General features: G+C 44.4%; 1 protein-coding gene across 1 annotated transcript in view; it reads right to left on the reverse strand.

Moving 5' to 3' along the window:
• Positions 1–481: 481 nt before the first annotated feature.
• Positions 482–13,246, reverse strand: part of NDUFA5 (NADH:ubiquinone oxidoreductase subunit A5) — an 83,874-nt gene continuing 71,109 nt past the window's right edge. Inside the window, exon 5 of the mRNA XM_085654195.1 lies at positions 482–706. Within this exon, the coding sequence (XP_085510321.1) occupies positions 605–706 (102 nt within the window). The 3' untranslated portion in view covers positions 482–604. The remainder of the gene's footprint in view (positions 707–13,246) is intronic.

Below are 13,246 nucleotides of genomic sequence, written 5' to 3' on the forward strand. Positions count from 1 at the left end.
TACAGGGTTTACTGCACACCGACTTGCATTTGCTGTTTATCCCCTTAATCCTGACTTCCAGCAACCACACAGGAGCCACAAGAGGTAACCCACAAAGTCTCTCCAAAACTTTACCCATAATACCCCAGGCTTCTCCTGGTGACAGTCCAGTCATACAGCTTCACTATTCACCAGAACGCACCGTGCACCTATACCAGGTTACTTTCTGATGTGTAAGCCAGGCGTACCAAATCCTTACAGTCTAGGGTCTCTTACTATTGAGCCCAGAACCTCTCACCATTCGGTGGCATCAACTATGCACACAGAGACCTACCTCTGTACCGAATAGTGAACCTCCAAGCGACCAAAGACAGCAAACCAAACATGTGAGGACAGACATTTTGTGAGAAAGCACTACCCCTTCACACACCAATATAAAAATAAATATTATGCATTCTTAAACTTTAAATGGAAAAGGGTCCAGCCACAACAAAAGCAAACATCTGGTTATGTTTTTATTTAGAAGAATGAATCACATTAATACACTCTTCGTGTGTGTTCCTATGGTCACACCAGTACACTCCAACCAATACATATATATACACAAATCTTGTACACTCTGCATTTAGATTGGCCACTTCCACTGGTTGGCTGGAGGTTCTTCAATTAGTGGCTCCCAGGGTTTCCATTCTTTCATTTTTCGTGCCAGTGAGAGTTCATTCTCAGCCTGTAGACAAAATCATGAACATGAATTACATTTAATGCACTTCTGTTTTTAGAAAGCATTTCTTGGAAATGAGTTTAGAAAGTCAACAGTCCACCATACTTCAATACTTGAGTAATGTATACAAGAACATAACACCCACATTAGGGTTCAGAATAAGTGCGCAACACTCAATGCATTCAGTGATTTTCTTCACATGCCAACAAAAATAAAATCCTCCGATTACTGAATTTCAATTAAGACACCAAATTTCACAAATGCCCCCAGTGAATGTGCCCTAGAGTCGGGATGATGTTCTTTAGAAGGGTCCCTAATGTTGCTCTAACTGAGAGGCAACAACCCTTTTCAGGATTTGAACTAGGAACGGAACATTATGATTTAACCTATATTTGGACAGATATGAACCACTTAGAGTGCAGCTGGGACACCAAGGAGTCTATTTGGTAAACCGTCCATGGATAGTTTGCATTTGAAAGTGTGAGCTGCATTACATCAGTTTAAAGTAGAGTGGTAATTCAAGAGTAAACTCTGGAAAATATGAAATGGAATATTCTTAAGAGCCCTGAACTTGAATTTTTCAGGTTTAACCTGACTACATTTCAAACGGAATCCTCCAATGTGCGATAAAAATCACAAAATTGTCAGTCAATTGTCTGTTAAATCAAGAGGGCACGTGGCAGCCTGGAGAAATTGCAAAGTAGTTAAGGGATATTATAATTTGTTCGTAGCTCAAAACACCAATAGGTCTTATTGGAGTTAGGGGATTTGTTTTTTAAACGTATTTTTATTGGTATTTCTCACTCTGTAGTTCAATACACAGACATTGAATAAGTCTACAGACAGCATCGTCCTTTAAATCAACACATTCCTACAAAGTATATTGGCCTAGAGGAACTCTGAGCAGGGAGTTTGAGGATTTTAACAATATTTTTCGAGAAGCTAGCAGATTTTTAGACAGAAAATCAGAGAGCTGCTCTGGGAATATTCTACAAACGTTTGTATTTTGCCTAGGGCACTCAATGTGGTACGGTCCCTGGTGGTAAAAAGTATACAACATAAATAAAATAACATGAGGCCGATATATCACATATTATGGGGCTGAAATGGGAAAAGTTACTCAACTTGAATTCTACAACTTCATCGTGGAATTTTCCTTCATCTAATAGTATTAGAATAACTATGCCAATGTGCAAGACCCCAGAAACAGTTTTATAGATAAAACCATCAGTCATTAAAATCCTCTTTTAAAAATAAAAGTGTACTGGAAGCAACTTTTTCTGTCCACGGAGACAATTCACAAGGATTACATCTATGCACTATACAAAACCCACTTTAATTCTCCCTCAAAAGAAGAAAAATCAAAGCAGATTATGGTTCTGGGTAAGATGGATAAGTGGGCTATTGCATCCACTCCAGAAACCTGTGTTTGACCTCATTGCATGTGGTTAGCATACCAGTGGATCCACTCAGCCTTTCTTTCTTTCGGGGTCAATAAAATGAGTACCACTGAGTTCGGTAACAACGAACGCCTGCTATTTCACATCGAGGTGTCCCAAGTGGTAAATATACAGTTTATGAATACGTTGCGTTATATACAGTGCATACAGGCTTCATCTGTTACATATAAGAGTTAACAGCACATATAAAGAAAGCGAGCGCCCAACTGCTGCAGAATTGCCAGCAGTGTTTGAGTGTTGTTTTGTTGTTGTTTTTTGACCGAATGGTCCAATTAAAAAACGAATCCACTAATTCCGATTATTCTGGTTTCACACAAGAAGCGAAGTTTGGTCACAAATTCACAGTAGATACCCATGATGGAAAACTAGGATTTCAAGTATATAACTTATGGTTCACCATCATGAGCTCCCCTATAAGAACTGTAATCCTTCGAATAAAATATCAGCTTCATGTTTTCACTCTGGAAACAGGGATAGTAGTAGAATACGGAGAAAAGAGTGCACATCTAATAAAAATAAGTTGTACAAAGGTACCTAACCCACTAAGGTGTCCGTTTTAGCGCCAGAATTAATGCAGTATTGCCGTCCTGCAAAGCATGGAAGCTGGGACACAGCAGTAGCTTCTATCTCTTGTTGAGTGGCCCCCAGTTGTACCCGAAAGTGACTTGTAATAAAAGAAGTAGTGCTTTATGCCATCCTTGAAGGGTTTGCTCTCGTCAGTTTTCTCTGCTCATTTGCACGTTAATCGCTTTTAACCTATATCAACATCATTGCTAAGGATGTTATTTGTTGCCATTTGCACTGTTTGAATCTGATGTGTTAGACTACTATTTGAGGCCTCTGTGATACAAGACTTGCACACTTACCTGAGACAGGCTGCAGTTTCTGGTTCTCTCCTGGTCGACAGTTAGAGACGGCATTTTGCTCAGTGCGCTCGTTAGTTGTCGGAGGGGATTCCCCATAAGTATGTGCGCTGCGCGGACGCCAATGCCTTGAGCGGTTTGCTTGCGTCAGTTTTCTCTGCTCATTTGCACGTTAATCGCTTTTAACCTATTTAAACATAATTGCTAAAGATTTTATTTGTTGCGCATTTGCATTGTTTGAATGTGATGTTTTAGACTACTATTTGGGGGCTCTGTGATACAAGACTTACACACTTACCGGAGACCGGCTGCCATTTCTGGTTCTTTCCCGGTTGACAGCTAGAGAGGCCATTTTGATCAGCGGGCTCTCTAGTTGTCGGAGGTGATTCCCCATAAGCGTGCGTGCTGCACGGACGCGCTGTTGGCGCGCCGAAGACACCCCTAAGCAAGCCCGTCTGCACTTGTCAGCGTCCCGGATGTGGCCAGCGCCAGCCACGTTGCCCGATCCTGCTCCCACCTTGAGAATCCTAGGATATACAGTCGCAACAAACTGGTTATGCTTCGCCCACGCCCTTGCTTTCCTTCATAAAGTTGGGAGGTTTTATCTCAATCTTCCACGGTCTGCCAGAAATGCGATTACTGCCTTGAGTCAGGCTTGGATGGCTGTCCCCGGCCCTGTACCACGTTCAATGATAGTAAGAAGGGGCCCATCATTCGTGCAGCAATGATTAATACCCGCTCATTAGGGAAACACCATCAGGACATCTTTGACCTCTCGGATAAACCGGTTGATCTTCTTTTCATTACCGAGACCTGGCTGAATGAATTTTCCAACCCTATAGTGAAGATGGCCATCCCAGAGGGATATAAGATCTCCGCGCTGACCGTAAAAGCAGTAGAGGTGGCGGTGTAGTAGTCATCTATAGGGATAATTGGGCTTTTCATCACGGCGAGGCCTTGCTGTTGGGAGAGGGTGAAATCTTGGACCTCAGTATCAGCATTTCTCCTCAATCCTCGCTGGATGGAACACTGGTCTATAGGCCCCCAGGGCCGGCAGGGGCTTTCCTTAAAGCCTTGGAGGATGTTATCGTCCCCCGTGCTCTACGAATCACCCACTATCTCCTTCTTGGGGACCTTAATATTCATCTAGACCAGACTGATGTAGGGGCTACCCGGGAATTTTGGGAATTTATTAAGCCTTGCTCAGCTTACCCAGTGGGTTAGATTACAGACTCTTTGTGGTGGTCTCATTCCGGACCCCCTTTGCTCAAACTTCCCCATTATGGTCGAAGATCTTCTTCTAGTGCCCTGGTCTGACCTTTTCCGGTCTTATTTTTCCTGGGCCTCGAACGGCAATAATCTTCTGGGACAGGTTGGAAATGGCCCTGCCTCCAACAAAATCGACCCTCTGACTTTTAGCCATACTCTGGCAGAGTCAAGACCAGTTCTTAACACTGACCTAGAGGGAGCTCTGGCTAGATTCTCTGGTTGGATCATGCGGGTGGTGGAACTTCGCTCTCCTCCTTCCCTTCATAGACAAGCCAAGGAGCCCCCTCAAAACCTTGGTTCTCGTTTAAACTGAAAGCGTTAGCACTGCAAAATATTGGAACATTGCTGGCGGCAGGATTACTGCCCGCTAGCGAAGCTGACACTTAGGAAAGCCCAGAAAATGTATTACACTATCATAGCGCATGCTAAAAGCCTTTACTATGCGGATCGCATTGATTCAGCCAGAAATAACTCCTAGGACATTTTCTCCATCGTCCAGCGCTTTCTGGCTCCAAGAGCCGAGTCTATTAGGCCCCTGCTTCGGACGCCTGGTGCGAGAAACTTTCAAACTTTTTCATTAACCAGCTTCGCTCTATCCAGACGTCGTTTACTATTCGGAATCAGGCTATGGTGTATTCTCGCCTTCCGAGGCTCCACCTGTTTCATCTCCTTCCCTGGTGGCTTTTACACCCATTGATTTGCCGAACTCACTTAGGATTCTCAAGACCTTGAAATCAGGTTCTCCATCTGACCCTTGTGCAGCTAGGCTACTGGCTTCAGTAGCAGAGACAGTCAACCCTGAAGTCAATAGGCTAATTAATTTGTCCCTCCGTGAGGCTTTTGTTCCGGTTGCATGGAAACAGGCTAAGATTCTGCCACTCTTAAAAAAAAAAACGTCACTGGACCCTCTGAGCTATCGTCCCATCTCCCTTCTACCTAGTGTGGCTTAAATCTGTGAGAAGGTCGTCAATAAACAACTTACTGAATATATCGAAAGCTCCGGCTTACTCCATCCAGCCCAATCCGGGTTCACAGCCTCATATATTACTGAGTCTGCTTTAGTTGAAGTCTCTGAAGCTATTCGGGATTGCTTGGACGCTGGCGGAAGGGCAGCCCTGATTTTGCTGGACCTTTCGGAAGCATTTGATACTGTTCCCCATTCTCTGCTACTGGCTCCTCTGGTGGACATAGGTATCTCGGGCACTGCCTGGAGCTAGTTGAAATCTTTTCTGGAAGGTCATACGCAGCAGGTTTAGCTCTCCCCCAAACCCCCCCCCCCCCGTTTGCATCCCCGCCACAGATGGTGACCACTGCACTGGAGTGCTGCAGGGGTCTTCTTTGAGCCCCCTTCTTTTTTTAACATTTACATCACTCCCTTGATTCGGCTAGTGGAGGATCTGGTGCCAAAATTATTGCATACGCCGATGATACTCAGCTTTTGTTCACTTGGGCCAAATCGGATTACTCTACCTCAGAGGCGAAAAACTGTCTGACAGCAGTCTTTCATTGGCTTTTCTTAGCGCAGCTAAAGTGCAATGAAGACAAATCGGAAATCCTCCTTTATGGGAATTTGCCTCCCCAGTTTATAGAAACACTCTGGCCACCCAACTATCCCTTGCCTTCTACTTCTTCAGGACAACCCACTAAGAACCTGGGAGTCTGGTTTGAAGAGAACTTGTCCTTTTCCATCCAGATCAAGAAGCTTGCTGGAAACTGCTTTGGGATACTTAAATCCCTTAGGAAATTTCTCCCGCTTCTTCCCAGGGCTGCAAAGCAACGGTCACTCAGGCTTTGATACGGTTGCGTATCGACTACTCCAACGCTTTGTACGTTGGTTTACCGGGTTACATTCTCAACAAATTGCAGGTAGTCCAGAATGCTGCGGCCAGGCTTCTTATTAATATCCCAATTAGAAGCAGCGTTAGACAACCTCTGCGAATACTTCACTGGCTGCCTGTTGCCGCACATGTTAAGTTTAAAGCCCTGGTGTTGGTGCACCACGCCCTACACGCTTCCGGCCCAATTTACTTAAGGAAACGTTTTATACTCCAGCTAGACAGCTTCGGTCAGCTTCTCCAAAGAATGGGTGGCAGCTCTCTTGCTTTTAGGACTGCCACGGCCTGGAACTCTGTTCCATTTGCTCTTCGCAGCATCCAGGACCATACTCTTATTAAAAAAAATAGCTCAAAACTTTTATTTTTAACTAACCGGTTCTTCTTCACTTCTCAAGGCTCGCGCCAGTACACTCTTTGGAGTATCCATGCGCGCTACAAACTTCGATAACATAACACAACATAACATGTAACTATTGATGCCATTTATGCAACAGGTGAGCACATTACAAATAGTCGCTATTACTTACATTTGCTCAAGTTACTTATTCAATGCTCTTAACATCTAGGTTATGAAGCAACTATACCTCTGGACAGCTTGGATTCGTAATGAAGGAAGGAAATAGTATGTTTAGTGACAAAGTCCAACATGGCTTTTGGAAGTTAGGAAGGTTGAGCCCTTAAGAACATCTTACTGGGATGAAATACTGTGTATGGCACTTGCTCTCTGCTGTTAGAGATGGATTTTCTTGCTAAACACAGAGAAATCAATTAGGATTCCCACTCAACAGAGTTTCTAGGCTTTCTAGTAAATCCTTGAAGTGCTACCCTTCACCTTCCACAACCAAAGGTAAAAGCAATCAAAAGCGAAATTCTTCAGATGCTTCGCAGTTCCTAAACTTCTCTCAGATCACTGGCCATCTTTCCGGCTAAAGATGTGTCACCTGCGCGAACACCTCATTTACTCAGATTCTATCAGCATCAACCCAGAGTCACGTTTAGAGCTTCAATGGTGGATGGATCATTTACATGGCTGCGACTACCTTTGCGTCAGGCCTCGATCTTGTGTTGGAATCAGATGCAAGTCTCTCGGGCTGAGGCACTCGCTGTGGTCTAATCTCAACTGGGGGGACATGGCCTCTTGAGAAGTCCAATTTGCATATCAACTGTTGAGAGAATCTGCCAGGCTCCTTTGCAATCAGAGGTCTGGCAAAAGACAGGGTGCAATGTTCCATTTTTCTCTGCATGGACAACGATTCCATGGTCTGTTATATTAATCATCTGTGCGGCACTAGATCCAAGCCTTCAGCGGAACTGGCAAAACGATTTTGGGAATTATGCCTGGTCAACAAGATCTCAGTCTGGGCAGAATACTTACCGGGTACTCTCAATTTAATAGCAGACTGACACTCCCGTCTTCTGTGGGACTCCAGCAATTGCAGACTTCATCCCTCAGTGTTCCGGTCTCTGTTTCACAGGTGGGGTTCTTTCAGAATCAATCTTTTTGCTTCCCTTCTCAACTCCCAATTACCTTTTTTATTCCAACTGGCGTCCAGATCCTCTAGCCTTAGCTACAGATGCTTTCTTACAGAACTGGTTGCTTTCAGTCACTTATGCGTTTCCTCCTTCTCTTATGATCAGCAGGATTCTTGCTCAGGTCAGACGTCAACAAGCTACTTTGGTAACAGTGGCCCAAATCCTGGCAATCATTTCCCCCTCTTCTTGAACTGGCTATTGACTTCCCTGTCCTACTCCCGTCCCTTACCAATCTTCTTCTGGACCCCTTGGGCCATCCTCACCACCTAGTTCTCGAAAACTCCCTCAATCTCTCTGCTTGTATAATTGCAGGCCTGGCCAATCTATCAATCAATCTCATTTCGCCAGAAGCTTCAGAATTCATTAGCAAGGCCTGGGATCCAAGAACCACCAAAGCTTAAAAATCCACTTCGGCTTTATGGTCAAGCTGGTGTTTGAGAAAAGGTCTAAATCCCTTTTCAGCTGATATAATTTATACTGTTAATTTATTGGCAGCTGACGCTAGTGGAAGTCATATAGGATCATCAACCCATGCAGATTGGTGATCTTCATGAATCATCCCTACATCAATGTCAAACCAGCGGGACAGCATCTGCTCATCTGTCATCTTTTAAAGGAGTACAATTTTCTAATCCTCCTCCAAAGTATGACAAACTGTGACATGTTAATGTAAGTTTATTTCCTGGCCTGACAATGCAGATCTTTGTCTAAAACTTACTATGTTGTTATGCCTCATCTCTATTAAATGATTGTTGGATGTTAAGGCTTTGGATGTTCCCTCTCGGCAATACAGTCCTACTGGGGTGATGTTGACACTTAGACATACAAAGACTGATTTAAACACCGTGTTTTACCTTTATTTCCTGTTCCAACCCAAACTCTATGTTAGACAATGTCTTAAAGTGTATAAACAGCAGAATTTCTATCTCAAGACACCCTCTTATTTCCAAATCCTCATTTCCTTTCAAAAAACCTATAATTCAGTTTCTTCCGTCATCCTTCCTCGCTGGGTCAGATGGGTTCTGCCTTAGCAGGAATTGATACCTCAGTTTTTAGGGCTTGCAGAGCTTTTTGGGTGGGTTCCAGACTGGAGTACACTCTGAGATCGGCTGACTGGTCCAATGATAAGGTCTTTAGGACATTTTACTGTAAACTCTTCATATTGCAACTTCTATTGTAATTGACAAATTACTAATTGTTTTAAACAAGCATAATAGGAGCCTCCAGTCTTGACATAAAATGTAGATTTTCCTGGTAATTTATGAAGGAAAGTCTTCATTTTATTAAAGACACGGAGGCAAGCATTATCCCACCTCAACACTTGGTTATTTGTGTTTGTTTCCCTCCCTGACAGAAGTTCCAGCGATGCCACCTGCTTCTTCTTAAGGACATTACAGTTCCAGCAGGATTCTCAACTTCCACTTCTGCTTCAGCGCATCTCCATGGAGTTCTTCCTACTGTTCCATTGGATCCTTCTAGGAGTTTCGTTCTCATTAACTTTTGCCAAGAACTTTTTACATTTACTTTAGCATTTTCTATTGTGTTAACTACTTTTCTTTTGTTTTCAGGTTCTATTTAACTTCTCGCACAAGAAAAGAGGGCTGTTAGCAGTCAAGTATGGGGTTATACATGTTATTGGTATACTATTGGTGGTTGCGATTGTGTTTTCCTGTCCCATTGGCTAGCCTTTTGCTAAGCCTCTTGGGATTTGTAGTTCCACTGTTCTTGACTGCTACTATATAAATGAAGGCAAGCTTAGAGAAGCATAATACTCGTCTCCGTGTCTTTAATAAAATTAAGACATTCCTTCATAAATTGCTAGGAAAACCTACATTTATAGCCACTTTTCATGACAAGGGTTGCAATTCAAAGCGGCGCATGAGTCCAAATGAGAGGTAAGCAAGCTGAACAAGATTATTTTTTACTCCAATCAAGGAACAGAACGGTTTACAGGAGGAAAATCTGTATTTCAGCATTGTAGGAAAGCCTTATTAACAGGAAGGCAAAAAAAGAGGTCAGGTGGACCTATGTGATAAGTAGTAATAGGAAACAAGTTCGCTATCGTAGTGTAAAAATGGAGGCTAAGTCAATCTAAATAGAGAAGACAAGGTATTCTGTTTTATTTTAGTCATGTTTTTCGGTGTCAGGTTTTATAGAAAGCAAATACATAGAATGAGCTCATGGAGAGACGAATAGCCTATTCTTTCAGATAAGCAAGTAGGCCTGATCCACCTGTTGTAGTCTAGATACCCAGGAGCCAGATTTAGCTGTGTTAGGCTGTACTGCAGGATCCTACGACCTGCAATAAATCTCCAGCTGGATAGAAAATCAAATGAATACCAACCACCATTGTCATTGCCATTGAGGGGTAACAAGAAGAGAATGCTCTCTCGTTAGTTTCACTTTGATGACCACATTGGAAGAAGAGGAATTGGTGGCAAAAGTGGGTAGACAACTTTCTTAACAATTTATTAAACGGGTATTTCCCTTGGGCTTTGGCAACCTGCAGATAAAATCCTGTCACTGTATGTGTTTTGCAGTGGCATAAAGATAAAGATCCTGTTTTTCCTGTTTAGAGAATTCCTCTTCTTGCATTGCATTGCGTTCTTTCAAGAGATGCTTCCTCAGCCGGTCCCTGGAGACCTGGAAGATGAACCACTCATATTTAAACATCTCAAGCCAGGGCTAAAATTCTTTCATCCCCATTTGAGCTTACCTTGATTGATGCAGACAAAAGTACGATAAAAAGTAAACATCAGAAAGGTTAAAAAGGACTTTCAAGCTAGAAGGATTGATTCAATATGTTTTAGTGGAGTGACTGTAGTCTGGTAGACCATTAACAATCTAAAGTGTGTTAGTCCATGTAAGCACTCTAATTTTGCATCAAAATGTCATTCACAAAAGATTGTGTGAAAAAAGAGGATCTCCACACATCATTTTCTTTCCCTTGCATCAACAAATTAATAACTGTAGAGCTGCTGTTGCCAGACCCACTTTATCCTGGAAGCATCCTTTTCTCTGAGCCACTCCGGGGTTTCATGTGACGTTTGGCATGCAAGACCATGAAATTGCAAGACACAATGGAGCCCAGAAGACAGAAAACTCTAACAGACTATTAAATGCTTGTTAAGCTCAAAAGATTTCTAGTGTATAGAGAACAGCATGTCCTCTTAAGCACATGCCTTTGTGATCCAGTTATTCAGAACTGCTCCTAGGTATCTCTCATTTGAACTAAATTGGCTGTCTATTTGAAATAGTTATATAAATCACAAAGAGTTTAAAGAAGCATCCAAATAGCCAGTTTCTCCCTAAAAATACAATTTTAACACGAAAAGGTAAAGGTGGTCTATGAGACGAATTTCAGAAGATCAATCTCAATAGAAGCAGGGGTTTGGGGTGGGGGGAATTGGGGGAGGGTTCAGTCTCCGTACTATTGGCAAGTAAAGGACAGTTACCCTCACCCACCTTTAGGTGGCATGCTACACCATGGGGGTCCTCACCCCCTCCCCTCACTAGGACCAATGAGGGCTACAACACTCCAAACCCAGGGAGCGCTTGAAATGTGTTACACAAGTTACTTACCTTCAATAACGATATATCTGTAAGAAACATTAGTAGTGATAGATTCCTTACCTTAGAATTTAACCCCAGGCGTCGGACTGGATCCGAAAAGTTTTCGTCAGCAGTACCCCTGCGCGTCGGTAGGCGTCGTCATGCGGCTCCGCGTGCGTCGTTGGAGTTGGGATGACGTCGCTGGAGCTACTTAGACGCGCCCACACACGCTGATGTCAGTTCTGTACACTACTTTCTGCGCCAGGAACGCAGAGCCATGCAAGAAACTGACCACTGGTGCCATGAAACTAGGGCCCTGAAAGGGATGACCTTAACCCTAGAAATCGGTTCGCAGAACGGGGAGGATGGGTGAGGCGGTAACGAATCTATCACTACTAATGTTTCTTACAGATATATCGTTACCGAAGGTAAGTAACTTGTGCATCTGAAAGAAACACGTAGTGATAGATTCCTTACCTTAGAAAAGATACACCAGCAATACCAACTCCGGTGGTGGGTCTGCGAACCAAGATCACACCAGAAAGTCCTGGAGAACAGAACGGCCAAAGAAGCAGTCTCTCCGGACTTGGCCGTCCAGGCAGTAGTGCTTGATAAACGTGTGCAGCGAGGCCCATGTAGCCGCCTGACAGATGTCATGCAAGGGAACACCCCGTCCCAAAGCAGAAGTGGCTGCCGTCGCCCTGGTAGAATGGGCGCGCAGCCCCACTGGAGGCTCTTTTGTAGCCAAAGAATAAAATGCCTTTATGCACAGAACGACCCACCGAGAGATGGTCCGCTTGTGCATGGCCCAACCTTTCTTGGCGCCCACGTAGCCAACAAGGAGCTGGTCATCCACCCGGAGCTGTTGTATGCGGTTTAGACAGAATGAGAGCGCACATTTTGAGTCCAGACGGTGGAGCCTCTCTTCCTCTTTCGAGGGATGCAGAGGCGGAAACAAGGGAGGCAAAGTGATGGTCTGCCTGATGTGAAAGGCAATGACAACCTTCGGCAGAATGGATGGACGAGTCCTTAGAACCACTTTGTCTGGATGAACAGAGCGAAAAGGAGGTTTAGGAGAAACAGCCTGGAGCTCACTCACTCTTCTGGCAGAGGTGATGGCCACCAGGAAAGCGGTCTTTAAAGTGAGAAGACGAAGAGGACAGTTGTGAAGTGGCTCAAAGGGAGCACACATCAGATATGTCAAAACCAGGTTCAAGTCCCACTGAGGCATTATGAAAGGAACAGGAGGAAAAAGATGAGTAATGCCTTTTAAGAATCTATTTACAACAGGGGACTTGAAAAGGGAAGGCTAATCTGGAAGCCGTAAAAAGGCTGAAAAGGCCGAGAAATAGCCCTTGATAGTGTCCAGAGCAGAGTCCTGCTGGGCCTAAGAAAGAAGGAATAGAAGGACCTCTGAAAGAGGGGCAGAAAGGGGATCCACAGCCTTTGCTGTGCACCATGCCACAAATTTGTTTCACCTGCAGGGGTATACCGTCTTAGTGGAGGGACACCTGGCTGCCAAGATTACGTCACAAACTTCGGGAGGCAGGTCAAAAGACGTAAACTGCTGCCGCTCAATCTCCACGCAAGGAGGTGGAGGCTGGACAGGTTCGGGTGGAAGACCGTCCCCTGGTGCTACGACATAAGATCCCCCCGAAGAGGCAGTCGGCTCGGGGGATCGATAGCCATGCTGAGTAGCTCCAGATACCATACTCTTCGTGCCCAGTCCGGAGCCACAAGAATGACTTGGGCCCGGTCGTGCTTGATCTTCTTCAACACTCTGGGTAGAAGTGGTATAGATGGAACGGCGTAGAGTAGAATGCAACTACACTCGCGTTGAAAAGCGTCGCCTAGTGAGTGCTGCCTTGGAAATTCCAACGCGCAGAACTGATGACATTGCGCGTTCTCTTCGGTGGCGAATAGATTTAACCAAGGCTCTCCCCACTGCTGAAAGAGACCTTGCGCCACGTCCGAGCGCATTCGTGATCCATCATACACCGGTGGCTGAGTTCGTCCGCCCTGGCGTTTAGAGAA

This window comes from Triturus cristatus, chromosome 4_1 (genome assembly GCF_964204655.1).
Source record: "Triturus cristatus chromosome 4_1, aTriCri1.1, whole genome shotgun sequence".
Lineage (NCBI taxonomy): Eukaryota > Metazoa > Chordata > Amphibia > Caudata > Salamandridae > Triturus > Triturus cristatus.